The sequence below is a fragment of the Trachypithecus francoisi genome, unplaced genomic scaffold (assembly GCF_009764315.1).
Source record: "Trachypithecus francoisi isolate TF-2019V2 unplaced genomic scaffold, Tfra_2.0 Lachesis_group8, whole genome shotgun sequence".
NCBI classification, from domain to species: domain Eukaryota; kingdom Metazoa; phylum Chordata; class Mammalia; order Primates; family Cercopithecidae; genus Trachypithecus; species Trachypithecus francoisi.
This window is the reverse complement of record NW_022681473.1, coordinates 11,524,856-11,538,413: the sequence shown is the minus strand read 5'-3', so window position 1 is coordinate 11,538,413 and position 13,558 is coordinate 11,524,856. Positions and strand designations below refer to the sequence as shown.

The following is a 13,558-nucleotide window of genomic DNA, read 5'->3' as shown; positions in this document are numbered from 1 at the left end:
CACCTTGTGTGAACACCTGCATTTGAGACCCTGAGTCACCTGGCACTCCCTGATGGATGAAAAGTGACAGGGTGCCCAGATGGAACAGCCTCAGGCCATTGGCCGGGGGAGCAGACCAGGGCCTCGCCAGGCTCCCCTGGGCACAGCATCACTGGGCCGCAGACCATTAAGGCCTGAAGGAGCCCCTGGTTGCCTTCTCTACCCCCTCCCTGTGTGCACAAGGCCCTGCAAGGTCCCCTCAGCCTTCAACAGCCGAGCTGTCCCTGATTCAAGTCTACTGACCACACCAGCTCCTCTCTGTACAACCCACCCTTAGGGCACTGGCCACGTTGGGGGCAGAGGGGCCTTGGCAGTGACCTGCCAAATCTACAAGTGGGAACAAGCTCAGGGCAGGGAGAGTGGGAGAGGGCAGACAGGCACAGAGGGCAGGACCTGGGTGACTCACCCTCAGAACAAAGAACCTGCAGAAGCAAGCGAGAAAGTGAGCTGGCATCCCGGCCAAGGTCAACCAGTGATCATGTCATTCTGCTGTCAACCCCAAATCTGCTGCCCAAATCCCCAGAGTCGGCCTGTACAATGGAGGGGAGCCAGTTTCCATCCTGCAGAACAGGGACTTCTGTCCGCTTTACTGTCCCCACCCCTCAGAGGGAGTTCATCCCAGAGCAAAGGGCCTGCTGGTTCTGCCGGTGGCCTTGGGAAGGTACCTTCTCAGCTCCCACCCCACTCCTTCTATGACTTGAAGCTCAAGGAGCATGAGAAAGTGCCCAGATCCCCAACAGGTCCCAACCTGCCCCCTCCCTCCCTGAAACCCTGGGCTCCATCTGCAGAAACAGGGAAAGCCAGGTCCCTCTGTGCCTGGGCACAGCTCGCAACTGGTTGTCAGGGGGTGGGAGTTGCCCACAGGATGCCACTTCGCAGCCCAGAAGGACATCCATATGCTGAGCAGACGTGAACATCTCTGCCCATTCTCAATATGCTGCTCACATCCTAGCTTGTGGGCCGAGTGACAACTGGGAAAGTGACCAAGATCCCGGTGGAAAATCGGAACAGTTGACAACCACACTCCCCCACCTCTCACACCTTCCCACTCCTGCTTCCCCAGGCCTGGCGTATTACCACCACCAACCACTCTGGAGTGGGAGCTGAAGGACTTCCAGGCTAGGGAGAGTCATTACAAATGGAGAGTGGTCGTTCCTCTAAATCTAGGCACCTCTCCCACAGAAAGAGTCCCCAGGGCGGGAGGAGGCACACACGTTGCTGTGTGGTTTGTGACAGCAGAAAAATGAAAAAAATTTAAAAAAGCAAACATCCATCAATAAGGCACTAGAAAATTAAATATTATATTATATACCTGCAAAGATGATATTACATCCATGGAAAGGGACATCCCACAGCATGAAAAAAATCAAAGGTAGCCAGGTACGGTGGCTCACGCCTGTAATCCCAGCATTTTGGGAGGCTAAGGTGAGTGGATCACCTGAGGTCAGGAGTTCAAGACCAGCCTGGCCGACATGGTGAAACTCCATCTCTACTAAAAATACAAAAAATTAGCCAAGCATGGCAGCACCTGCCTGTAGTCTCAGCTACTTGGGAGGGTGAGGCAGGAGAATCACTTGAACCTGGGAGGCAGAGGTTGCAGTAAGCCGAGATCGCGCCACTGCACTCCAGCCTAGATGACAAGAGTGAAACTCCATCTCAAAAAAAAGAAAAAGAAACGTAGCCGGATGTGGTGGCACACACCTGCAGTCCCAGCTACCCAAGAGATTGAAGCAGGAGGATCCCTTGAGCCCAGAAGTTTGAGACTACAGTGAGCTGTGATCATGCCACTGCACTCCAGCCTAGGTGACAGAACAAGATCTTGTCTCAAAAAATAATAATAGACTGGGCACAGTGGTTCACACCTGTAATCCCAGCACTTTGGAAGGCCGAAGCAGGCAAATCACTTGAGGTCAGGAATTCAAGACCAGCCTGGCCAACATAGTAAAACCCCATCTCTACTAAACATACAAAAAATTAGCCAGGTATGGTGGTGCATGCCTATAGTCCCAGCTACTCAGGGGGCTGAGGCACGAGAATCGCTTGAACCTGGGAGGCAGAGGTTGCAGTGAGCCGAGATCATGCCACTGCACTCCAGCCTGGGCAACAGAGCAAGACTCTGTCTAAAAAACTAATAATAACAATTTCGCCCTAAAAACGAATTATGCATTTGGTACGTACGATTTAAACTTTATTACATTTGCATACAACTACATAATAGTGGAGCTAAAATGCAATTTACTCGTTGGAATTATGTGATCGATATCTACTAATTACAATTTTGAGATTTTCTTTTTGTATTTTGGAGCCAGCAGACACATGACCATTTTGGAGGCCCTCCAAAGGCTCACAGGCCCTAGGCATTGTGACTGGTGGACAGAAAGGCTGGAACGTTGGTGGGGCGCAGTGGCTCACGCCTGTAATCCCAGCACTTTGGGAGGCCAAGGCGGGTGGATACGAGGTAGGGAGATAGAGACCATCCTGGCTAACACGGTGAAACCACATCTCTACTAAAAATACAAAAAACTAGCTGGGCGCGGTTGCGGGCGCCTGTAGTCCCAGCTACTCAGGAGGCTGAGGCAGGAGAATGGTGGGAACCCGGGAAGCGGAGCTTGCAGTGAGCCGAGATAGCGTCACTGCACTGCAGCCTGGACAACACAGCGAGACTCTGTCTCAGAAAAAAAAAAAAAAAAAAAGAGAGAGAGAGAGAGAAAGAGAGAGAAAGAGAGAAAGAAAGGCTGGAATATCCAGAGGTTGCCAGACTCCTCCTCCTAGGAGGTCCCTGGGTCAATCAATGCGGGGCTCAGCCCCAGGAGCTGCCAAGGCTGAAGAGAATGAACCAAACGCCTAAGGGAAAACCTGCTCTGCTCAAGAGTTCTTTCCTGAGCACTAGAAGAGCCGGATGCTCAGGGTGGAGGGAGGAGGCTGACCTCCACAGCTTACCCCAGGAGCTGACCCAAGCCCAAGGCCCAACTAGTCCTCCCCCAGCAGCCCAGCCGGATGGATAGGCTCAGAACAGCCTGCCCAGGCCACCAACCTGTTTTCTGGGCCACGCTGGGACTTGCAGCCAGCCAGCTGCCAGCACACTGCACCCCAGCTTCCTGCTCATTACAATACACCGAGCACTGAACCCGGGGGCAAGCACCTAGCTCAGCCAATGCCTCCCGGCAGTATGGTCTGGGGCTGCTGCTGGCCCAACCCCTCCCAGCGGCCATTGCCACCAGACCTCTAGATGGGGACATGGGCAGGGCTCCCCGAGGAGCCCTGAACGTGGCTGAGCAACCTGGCACCCACACGTGCACCCAAGATACCCCATACATGGAGGAGGGGCAGCAGATCCAGGGCCTTGTAGTGCAAATACCCAGGAGAGGCTTCCAGGCCCCTTAGCACCCTCCCGCCCTCTGGCTCTGGAGAGGCACTTTCCCCTGCTCCATTCTCAAAGGCCAGAGCCAGGCCCAAGGTGCTCACGTCATCCCAGCTGGAGCCTGGGCAAGGGGTGAGCTCGGAGCAGGCTCCCCAGTCACTGCCCCAGCTGGAAGGTTCAGCCACCCAAGGACCAGGGCTTCCCCAGAGCTAGGCACAGCCAACACAGGGTTTGGGTGGCAAGATTTGGCAGGAGCTGTTCTGATTCACCGCCATCCTCATGGTGCTAATAGCCACATGACTTGTCTTCCCTCGGAACAGTTTGTCTTTGCACAGTAACCAGGAAGGTAACTCACCACATGCGGCCAGAAACAGCAGGTCCCAGCCGTCTCCACATGCTAAGTCAGGCTTGAGGGTTCTGGCCTGGAACTCACAGTGTATAGAGTTGAAGGATTTGAGGAGCAGGTGTTAGAGTTTAAGAAGTTCTGAGTTCTGGCCAGGTGTAGAGGCTCAGCCTATAATCCCAGCACTTGGGGAGGCCAAGAACTTTAAGAAGTTCTGAGTTCTGGCCAGGTGTAGAGGCTCAGCCTATAATCCCAGCACTTGGGGAGGCCAAGAACTTTAAGAAGTTCTGAGTTCTGGCCAGGTGTAGAGGCTCAGCCTATAATCCCAGCACTTGGGGAGGCCAAGAACTTTAAGAAGTTCTGAGTTCTGGCCAGGTGTAGAGGCTCATGCCTATAATCCCAGCACTTGGGGAGGCCAAGAACTTAAGAAGTTCTGAGTTCTGGCCAGGTGTAGAGGCTCATGCCTATAATCCCAGCACTTGGGGAGGCCAAGAACTTTAAGAAGTTCTGAGTTCTGGCCAGGTGCCTATAATCCCAGCACTTGGGGAGGCCAAGGCAGGAGGATCACCTGAGGTCAGAAGTTTGAGACCAGCCTGGCCAACGTGGTGAAACCCCATCTCTATTAATAGCACAAAAATTAACTGGGCATGATGGCGCACGCCTGTAATCCCAGCTATTTGGGAGGCTGAGGCAGGAGAATTGTCTGAACCCAGGAAGCAGAGGTTGCAGTGAGCCGCCGAGATTGTGCGGTTGCACTCCAGCCTGGGCAACAAGAGCGAAACTCCGTCTCCAGAAAAAAAAAAAAAAAAAAGGCTCTGAGTTCCAGGCCTTGACTAACACACTTTTTACTTCACTATCTCAAGTAGAGGGTCAGAGAAGCAGGGGCTTTGCAGGCTCCTGAGGCAGGGGACAAAAACCCCCACCACCACCAAGCAGGACTCTCCCAAGGGCCAGATGGCAGAGCCTATCTGGGACACTTGGTGGTGGCAGTCAAGGTACCTTCCAGAATCAGAGCAAACCACCAGCCCCGCACCTGAAAGGCCACTCCCCCGGTACCCCAGACTCCCACTGTACTTGTGCACTCATCTGTCCCATGCAAGTCGGACCATGGCCAGGTCCCCTCCTGAGCCTGGGCCCCCCTTCCTGTGGCTTCCTCCTCCCGGCACATCCCCCACTTCACCCCAACCACCGGCATCACCCATCCACCAGAGGCCAGCTCAAATGCCAGCCATCCACGTGCCTTCTCTCCTCTGCCCAGCTACCTTTCTTGGGGTAGCCGCTTTCTTTTTGTTTGTTTGTTTGTTTTTTGAGATGGAGTTTCGCTCTTGTTGCCCAGGCTGGCATGCAGTGGCACGATCTCGGCTCACTGCAACCTCCACCTCCCAGGTTCAAGTGATTCTCCTGCCTCAGCTTCCCGAGTAGCTGGGATTACAGGCATGTGCCACCCCAGGCCCAGCTAATTTTGTATTTTTAGTAGCGACGGGGTTTCTCCATGTTGGTCAGGCTGGTCTCCAACCCCCGACCTCAAGTGATCCGCCCGCCTTGGCCTCCCAAAGTGCTGGGATTACAGGCGTGAGACCCCGTGCCCGGCCTGGGGGCAGCCCTCTTTCAACTCCCGGAGCACCACTTCCTTCTCTGACTTCCTCTATCTCCCCACAGAGCATTCCCACCAGTTACACCCATCTCTGTCTCTCCTTCTAGCTGTGAAGCTCCTCAAAGACCCAGGAGCCAGCTATCCTGTCCCCAGGACCTTGCACCATGAAGGTGGAAAGTAGAGAACAGAGTGTGAGGTTATGGGTGATGTGACTCCTGCCTAAGACCCCTGTGGCCATCACTGCTGCCCCAGCCAGACCAGCCACTGCCCACAGAGGGATCCACTAGTGGCGGCATTGGATGGGCTTTAGGTGTACACAGTGGTCCAGCTCACCTTCCTTGCCCATTTCAGCTCCATCGGCCACACCTTTTATTTATTTATTTATTTTCGAGATGGAAATCATTTATTTTCTCTCTTGTCATCCAGGCTGGAGTGCAATGGCACAATCTTGGCTCACTACAACCTCCACCTCCCCGGCTCAAGCAATTCTCCTGCCTCAGCCTCCTGAATAGCTGGGATTACAAGTGTCTGCCACCACACCCAGCTAATTTTTGTATTTTTAGTAGAGAGGGGTTTTCGCCATGTTGGCCAGGCTGATCTCGAACTCCCAACCTCAGGTGATCTGCCCTCCTCGGCCTCCCAGAGTGCTGGGATTGCAGGCAGGTACACTGTTCAACAGTCCCCAAGAGGGGAGGGATGCAGACCCTGAAGTCCTCAAGATAGGCTAGATTCAAGAGTCCAGATGGTAGGACACAGAAGAAAACCTAAAAGAAAGAAGGCACTTCTGAGATACTTTATGCAAATACAAGCAAATGCATATATGGATTCTTTTTTTTTTTTTTTTTTTGAGACAGAGTCTTGCTCTGTCACCAGGTTGGAGTGCAGTGGCGCGATCTGCTCACTGCCACCTCCGCCTCCTGGGTTCAAGTGATTCTTGTGCCTCAGCCTCCCGAGTAGCTGGGACCACAGGCACGTGCCACCACACCCGCCTAATTTTTGGGGGGTTTTTTTGTAATTTTTTAGTAGAGACAGGGTTTCACTATGTTGGCCAGGATGGTCTCAATCGACCTCATGATCCGCCCACCTCAGCCTCCCAAAGTGCTGGGATTACAGGCGTGAGCCACCATGCCCAGCCTTGTCTTTGTTCTTTTTTACTCTGTTCATGCCTTGTTTTTCCCCTTTGCAGTCTGCCTTAGACATCATTTCACCATCAGTTCAGAAGATCTTCTTTCTCTGTTTTCAGCCACACAGCGTTTCATTGTGAGGACACACCATAACGTACTTGACAAGTCTTTGTAGGTTGCTAGTTTAGAATGTGTGCTCTTACCAGAGTTAAGGCGTCTCTGAGTGGGACGGTTCAGGGGTCACCATGGCCTTCAGCTGTCCCATGGCACAAAGGCCTCATGCATGGATTAATTCCAGGGATTCCTGTTTAGCAAGCGTTGCGTACCTTGACTTACAGCAGCCTCAGCCCTAAAGGAAGTCAGTCAAGCAAAGGAGTCATACAAGAAAATAAACAATTGCAAAGTTAAAATATTGTATAATGAGCCCTGTAAGCAGAGGGGGAAGAGAGGCCCATAGGGACACCTGCCACTCATCAGAACCACCTGTTGGGGAAGGCTTCACTCCCTATTTTCACCCCCAACCTTATTTTTCCCAAGTCTTCTCTATGTCAAGAAATAACACCCCATTCCCCCAGCTGCCCAAGTCAGGGTCAGTTCATCAGGAGAGGGATATCAGACCATGTCACTCCCTGATTAAAACCTTCAAGAGCTTCCCACTCTGAGTGTAAAGGCCTTAGAACGAGGCCTTGTGTGCTCTGGCCCCTGAATGCCCCCTATGCAGGCACAGCAACCCCTTCGAAACCCTCAGGCACAACGGGATACTTTTTTTTTTTTCTTTTTTCTGACACGGAGTTTTGTTCTTGTTGCCCAGGCCAGAGTGCAATGGCGCGATCTCAGCTCATCACAATCTCTGACTCCCAGGTTCAAGCAATTCTCCTGCCTCAGCCTCCCGAGTAGCTGGGATTATAGGCACCCACCATCACGCCCAGCTAATTTTTGTAGTTTTAGGGTTTTGTCATGTTGGCCAGGCTGGTCTCAAACTCCAGACCTTAGATGATCCACTCGCTTCAGCCTCCCAAAGTCCTGGGATTACAGGCATGAGCTACAGTGTCCGGCCTTTTATTTGTTTATTATTTATTTATTTATTTACTTATTTATTTATTTTTGAGGAGTTCTTGAAGTGGCATGCAATGCTTCTCCATGTCTATCGACCCCAGTTCCCAACTCCTAGCACCACGTCTGGCACATCATAGGTGGTCAGCATTTATTGGATGAATGAGTGGATCGACATTCGATTGAGTCTTGAAGTACAAATAGAATTTGGAGAAGTGGACAAGGCAGGAAATGTGTATTCAGGCATGAGGCTTAGCTTGTGCATAGGTAGAAAGACATGAAAAAACATGGAACATTCTCGAATCCACAAATAGTAAGAGAGGGCTAAGTCGCTGTGTCGGGGAGAGAAGTGAAGTTCAAATGGTAGGCAAAGGCCAGTGGGCAAGGGTCTTGTAAATTGCACTTGAATTTTATTCTATAGGCAAAAGGAAGGGTCTAAGGGTTTCAAGAAGAAGGACATGACCAATGGGCTTTAGGAAGATCATTCTGATGGCCTTTCAGAGGATGGCTGAGGAAAGCAAGCTGGGAGGCAGGGAGGTCGAGTCAGGGGATTTTGACCAGGCCAGGCTAGGTGCTATGAGGCCGGGGCTTTGGAGAAGAACCAGGGAATGGCAACTGGAGGCAAGAAAGGGGAGAAGGCCAAAGCCTGGGAACCATCAACACTCAAGAACAGTAAAGCATAAACATCTAAAGAGAACAAGAAGGAATAGCCAGAGAAGGAAAACAGGAAAGAACTGAGGCGTGGGAGCGCAGGAGAGAGAATGGTTCGAGAAGGAAGCGGTCTCAGGTGTCAAGGCCGTTGGGAGGTCAAGTGAGATAAGGACGGAAGGTCCTGCCAATTGGGCCATCAGGAGCACAGGACTTGAGAGCACTTCTGGGTGGGAACAGACCCAGCCTGTGGCAGGGCTCGGGTTTCTGATGGGAATTCTGGAAGGGTCCCTTTTGTGCAACAGTCCAGGGCCCCCGCAAGTCTGACCACAGCAATGCTCCGAACCATGTCACTTTCCTGGCTTAAGGTTCAGTCGCCCTCCTCAGAGGGGAGCCTATGAAAGAGCCCAGTGGAGTGTCAGGATCCCGAGTCCTAGTCCTAGTCCTGTCCCTGCCACTTGGGAGGGACCTTGGGCCTCCGTTTCTCCAGGTGGGCTCCACAATTGCTTCTCTTGACCTGGACTGCCCCAGTGCCCAGGTTCAGTGAGTGACACAGGCAGCTGGGTTTCCACGTCCGCTGACGTGGGTTCCCTTCACTGCCTTCAGGCAGAGTTTGGCCCTCCACCCCCAAGGGGCCCATTGTGTGAGCTCAGTTTCAATGGGGACAGAAACTGGGTTGAGAAACGGGAATATTTACCTATTCCACTGAGCCAATGCCCAAGCAAATAGTGTAGTATCTTACATAGAGCCCTTGCCCTACCCTTCCCCATCTGGGCGCTGCCGCCTGGAGCAATAAAAGGCACCTTGCTGGGCATGTCTCCTACTAGCCCACCAGTCTCAGAGACGGAATCAGTGACGGGCCAGAGCATCCCCTGCCTCCACCATGAAACTCGCTGTCAGCCTCACCCTGGTCACGCTGGCTCTCTGCTGCAGCTCCGGTGAGTGCTCAGGGTCCCTTCCCTCCCTCCTGGACTTAGGAACTCTCAGGACCACCCAGTTCTGTGCAGAAGAAGGGGTGAGCTGCCCGTGTCTGCTCTGTAGCCACTGGGAGGACCTGGGCATGCTGAGTCTCAGAAAACTGGGTCTGGTGAGCAAGCTCATCTTGGGAACTTGGAGAGAGCCCCAGGCTGTGAGGAAGCATAAAAAGGGTCCCATCTTCCATATCCAGCAACCCTCAGAATCCCAGGGAATGGAATAGCCTGGAGGGAGGGGTGGAGGACACCTCATAAAGATGAGTGCATCCAGCATAGGAATAATGAGGCCCTCATCCCAGACCTGGACACACCCCAACATGCCGAGACCTTGGTGCAGCCTCCAAGTCTGGGGTCTCCACTCCATGCTGGCAGCTGAAGTCACTGGAAGGGGAGCTGCAGGGACTCATGACCCCAAAAGAAACCCAACCCAAGACAAGGTCTCTCATTCTGGGCACAGAAGAATATTCCAGAAAGAGATCTTCCCTTTGGGGAACTGCCAACCCAGAGTGGAGTTTTCTAAACATTTCTGTCCTCTGCAAAAGGGATTAGGAGTCTCTGAGTAGTTGCTGCTGTCATTAAAAGGAAAAGAATTGTGGGGGGAAGAGGGGCAGACAGAGAGAGGGAGAGAGGGAGAGAGGGGGAGAAAGGAAGGAAGGAAGGATCACACCTCTCTCCAAGATCCCCCGTCTTTGGAGAACTGAGTTATCTAACTCTGTTTTTCACTCTGCATCAGCTTCTTCCATTCTCATCTGAAAATGTTGTTGTTGTTTTTTAATAAATAAACTCCAATTAATTCACTTGGAAAGCTTCACAGCACCCATGGAGATAAGTTTTATGACACTGAGGAGTTAGAAAACCCAAACCAAGAAGCAGTAGGAACAACTATTTTGCAGAAAGGTTTATTTGTTTTTCAGAGAAAATGACATCATTTTGGACTGTACTGTGTATTAATTAGAAGATCTCAGTGCTGTCTGTGTACAGAGGTGGGTGGCTGAGCAAGATAGGACTGAAACATGTTAAAGGGTTGGGTCAGAGATGCATTTCATTCGTCTGTCTGTGTGCGCACACATACAATATTTAACACTTTACGCAATGTGACAATCACTGTCACCCTTTCACATAGTATCTCTTTTCTTTCTTTATTTTTTTTGAGACGGAGTCTAGCTCTGTTGCCAGGCTGGAGTGCAGTGGCGCGATCTCAGCTCACTCACTGTAACCTCCGCCTCCCAGGCTCAAACGATTCTCCTGCCTCAGCCTCCCAAGTAGCTGGAATTACAGCCATGCACCACTGTGCCCAGCTAATTTTTGTATTTTTAGTAGAGACAGGGTTTCACCATGTTGGCCAGGAGGGTCTCGATCTCTTGACCTCGTGATCCGCCCACCTAGGCCTCCCAAAGTGCTGCGATTAGGCGTGAGCCACTACACCTGGCCTCTCTTTTCATTCTTACAACAACCCTATGAAGTAAGGATACTGGGCCAGGCACAGTGGCTCACGCCTGTAATCCCAGCACTTTGGGAGGCCGAGGTGAGTGGACTTACTTGAGGTCAGGAGTTCAGGACCAACCTGGCCAACATGGTGAAACCCTGTCTCTACTAAAAATACAAAAATTAGCCAGCCATGGTGATGCATACCTGTACTCCCAGCTACTTGGGAGGCTGAGGCAGGAGAATCACTTGAACCTGGGAGGCAGAGGCTGCAGTGAGCCGAGCTGGCACCACTGCACTCCAGCCTGGGCAACACAGCGAGACTCCGTCTCAAAACAAATGAATAAATAAAAATTAAATTAAAATTTAAAAAATAAAAAGTAAAATGAAGTAGGGATATTGTTCCCATTTTACAAATGAGAAAACTGAGCTACAGAAAGACAGAGTGACTTGCCTGGTGACATAGTAAGTTACAAAGCAAGGACCTGAGTTCTGAAGAGGGTCTGACTTGGAGTGGTCATTTCTAGAGAGGCCCTGGAGTCGGAGGAGGGAAGGCAAATTTGTACAGGAGGCAGAGAATTCAAGGACAAGGGATTTAAGACTCACTGGGAAGATGGAGGCAAGCAGGGGGTAGAAAATGGTGACTTTCCCCCATGTTCCTGGTTGTAAGGACCTGAGAAGAAAACACAGTCTTGAAGCTCTGTGTTGAAGGCAATGCAGTGGTACAAGTGGCTGCTCTGTCCGTGAGCTGAGTGTGCCACACTTCCCCGCCAGGTTTGGGGGCCCGTGTTTGGCTGGTACAATCTCAATCGCTTCTTCCTTTTTTTTTTTTTTTTTTGAGACAGAGTCTCGCTCTGTTGCCCAGACTGGAGTGCAGTGACAAGATCTCGGCTCACTGCAACTTCTGCCTCCCACATTCAAGCGATTCTCCTGCACCCAGCACATGCCCAGTTAGTATTTTGTATTTTTAGTAGAGACAGGGTTTCACCATGTTGGCCAGGCTGGTCTCGAACTCCTGACCTCGTGATCCGCCCGCCTCGGCCTCCCAAAGTGCTGGGATTACAGGCGTGAGCCACCGCACCTGGCTTACAATCACTTCTTCCTGCGAGAGCCTGAATTTGTCACATGCCCCCAGTGAAACATGGCTCAGGGCATCCCTAGCCACTGAGGAGAGGCAAGTTTCCGGTGGGTAACAAAACCCTCAGTGGCCTCTTCCCAGCCTCCACACGGCATTAACAAATCAGGCCAGCAGCTTCTATTATCAATACTCTGCCTTGATCTCTAACAGAAAGAAAAATGGCACCCTGCTCACCTCAACCCAAGAAATCCAAGGCAGACTCGGGCAATCCACAAAAAGCTGGCCATAATCCACAAAGTATTCGCACAGTGCCAAATAGGCAACGTCTTAGAGCACCAGCAGATCTCACACTCTAGCCCATCGATGAAAAGGGTGCTATCTCTTGCTGATGGGCCTGGCTGTTTGCATCTGCGCAGATCCAGCCAGAGAGCTAGCCAGCTTGGAAAGGGGCCTGGAGACATATGCCTTCTCTTCTCTGTGTTGCAGCTTCTGCAAAGATCTGCCCCACCTTTCTGCGCATCATTGAATCCCTGTTCCTGGACACACCCTCCAGTTTTGAGGCTGCCATGGGAATTTTCAGCCCCGATCAAGACACGAGTGAGGCAGTGGCTCAGCTGAAGAAGCTAGTGGACACCCTCCCTGCAAAGGCCAGAGAGAGCAACGTTAAGCTCATGGTAACCAGCGCCCTTCACTTCACACTGGTTAGAAGTGGCTTCTCCAAATGGGGCTGCAGGGTTGCCCCAGTTTTCAGACCTGTTTCAAATCCAGAGAGGAGAGTCACAGTGCCACTGTCCCCAGACAGGCAGCACAGTGATCTGTTTTGAAACACAGTCTTGCTCTGTCACCCAGGCTAAGTTGCAATGGCACGCTCTTGGCTCACTGCAACCTCTGCCTCCCAGGTTCATGCGATTCTCTGGCCTCAGCCTCCCCAGTAGCTGGGATTACAGGCACCCGCCATCATGCCCAGCTAATTTTTGTATTTTTGTAGCGACAGGGTTTCACCATGTTTGCCAGGCTGGTCTCGAACTCCTGACCTCAGGTGATCCACCCGCCTCAGCCTCCCAAAGTGCTGGGATTACAGGCGTGAGCCACCGCACCCAGCCTCCTCTTACTATTTTTCAAGAGGCTTTTGAGAAACAATCCAAGCCCTTACTACCTTAGTTCCTCCTAGAGTTGACTGCACCTCTCGGTTGATGTTAAAGTTTCTATGGCTCATCATCTCTGCCTAACTATGCAATTCATTCACTGTTGTGTTGGGTTTTTCTGTTTGTTTCTTTCTTTGTTTATTTGTTTTAGGAAAAAATAGACAAAAGCTTACTGTGTAATTAGGATTTAGAAGCCGAAGATCCCCAACTGCTCCAGCCCCTGCCGCTGCCGTGCTTTGAGTCCACACCCACCAGCCTTGCTCCCTTCAGTAAACCACAAGCATCTCACTTTTGTGCCCCCTGTGTCTTTTTGGTCTCCTTGTTATGGTGGGGGTCTGCCCCTGTCTGGGTAAGGTGAGCCAGGACAAAAGGAAAGCAGACAAGCTCTGCCCTTGGACCCCAGCAGAAATCTCTGTGCTCTTCCAAAGCTCCTTTCCTCTAGGTTTCTGCCTCCAACAGAACTCAAGCCCCCTCCCCTTATATCAGACCATTTACTCAACATCACAGACTCCACTTGTCCAACAGAACCAGTGATCCCTGCCCCAGTCTGTTCCTATCTCAGTGAGTTGTAGCTCCATTCTCCCCGCTGGGCTGCACCAGCCTGAGAAACATCCGCGATCCTTCCTTCTCTAGCCAACCCAGGCTACCTCTACAGGGTCTCTGGAATCCTTCACTCCAAGTCCACAGGCAACACCCCCATACCTGCCTGTACAGCCCCCAGGGCCTCCTCCCTGGCTCCCAGCCAGACTCCAGGGCCCCCACAATCCCCTCTCC

The 13,558-nt window shown here is 51.8% G+C and overlaps 1 protein-coding gene across 1 annotated transcript; it reads left to right on the top strand.

The window, feature by feature from the left end:
• The first annotated feature begins 8,993 nt into the window (after positions 1 to 8,993).
• Positions 8,994 to 12,968, top strand: SCGB1A1 (secretoglobin family 1A member 1). Its single transcript, XM_033207907.1, has 3 exons — positions 8,994 to 9,100; positions 12,126 to 12,313; positions 12,936 to 12,968. Exons 1-3 carry the CDS (start codon positions 9,046 to 9,048, stop codon positions 12,966 to 12,968), a joined length of 276 nt encoding a protein of 91 aa, XP_033063798.1. The 5' UTR covers positions 8,994 to 9,045.
• Positions 12,969 to 13,558: the final 590 nt, after the last annotated feature.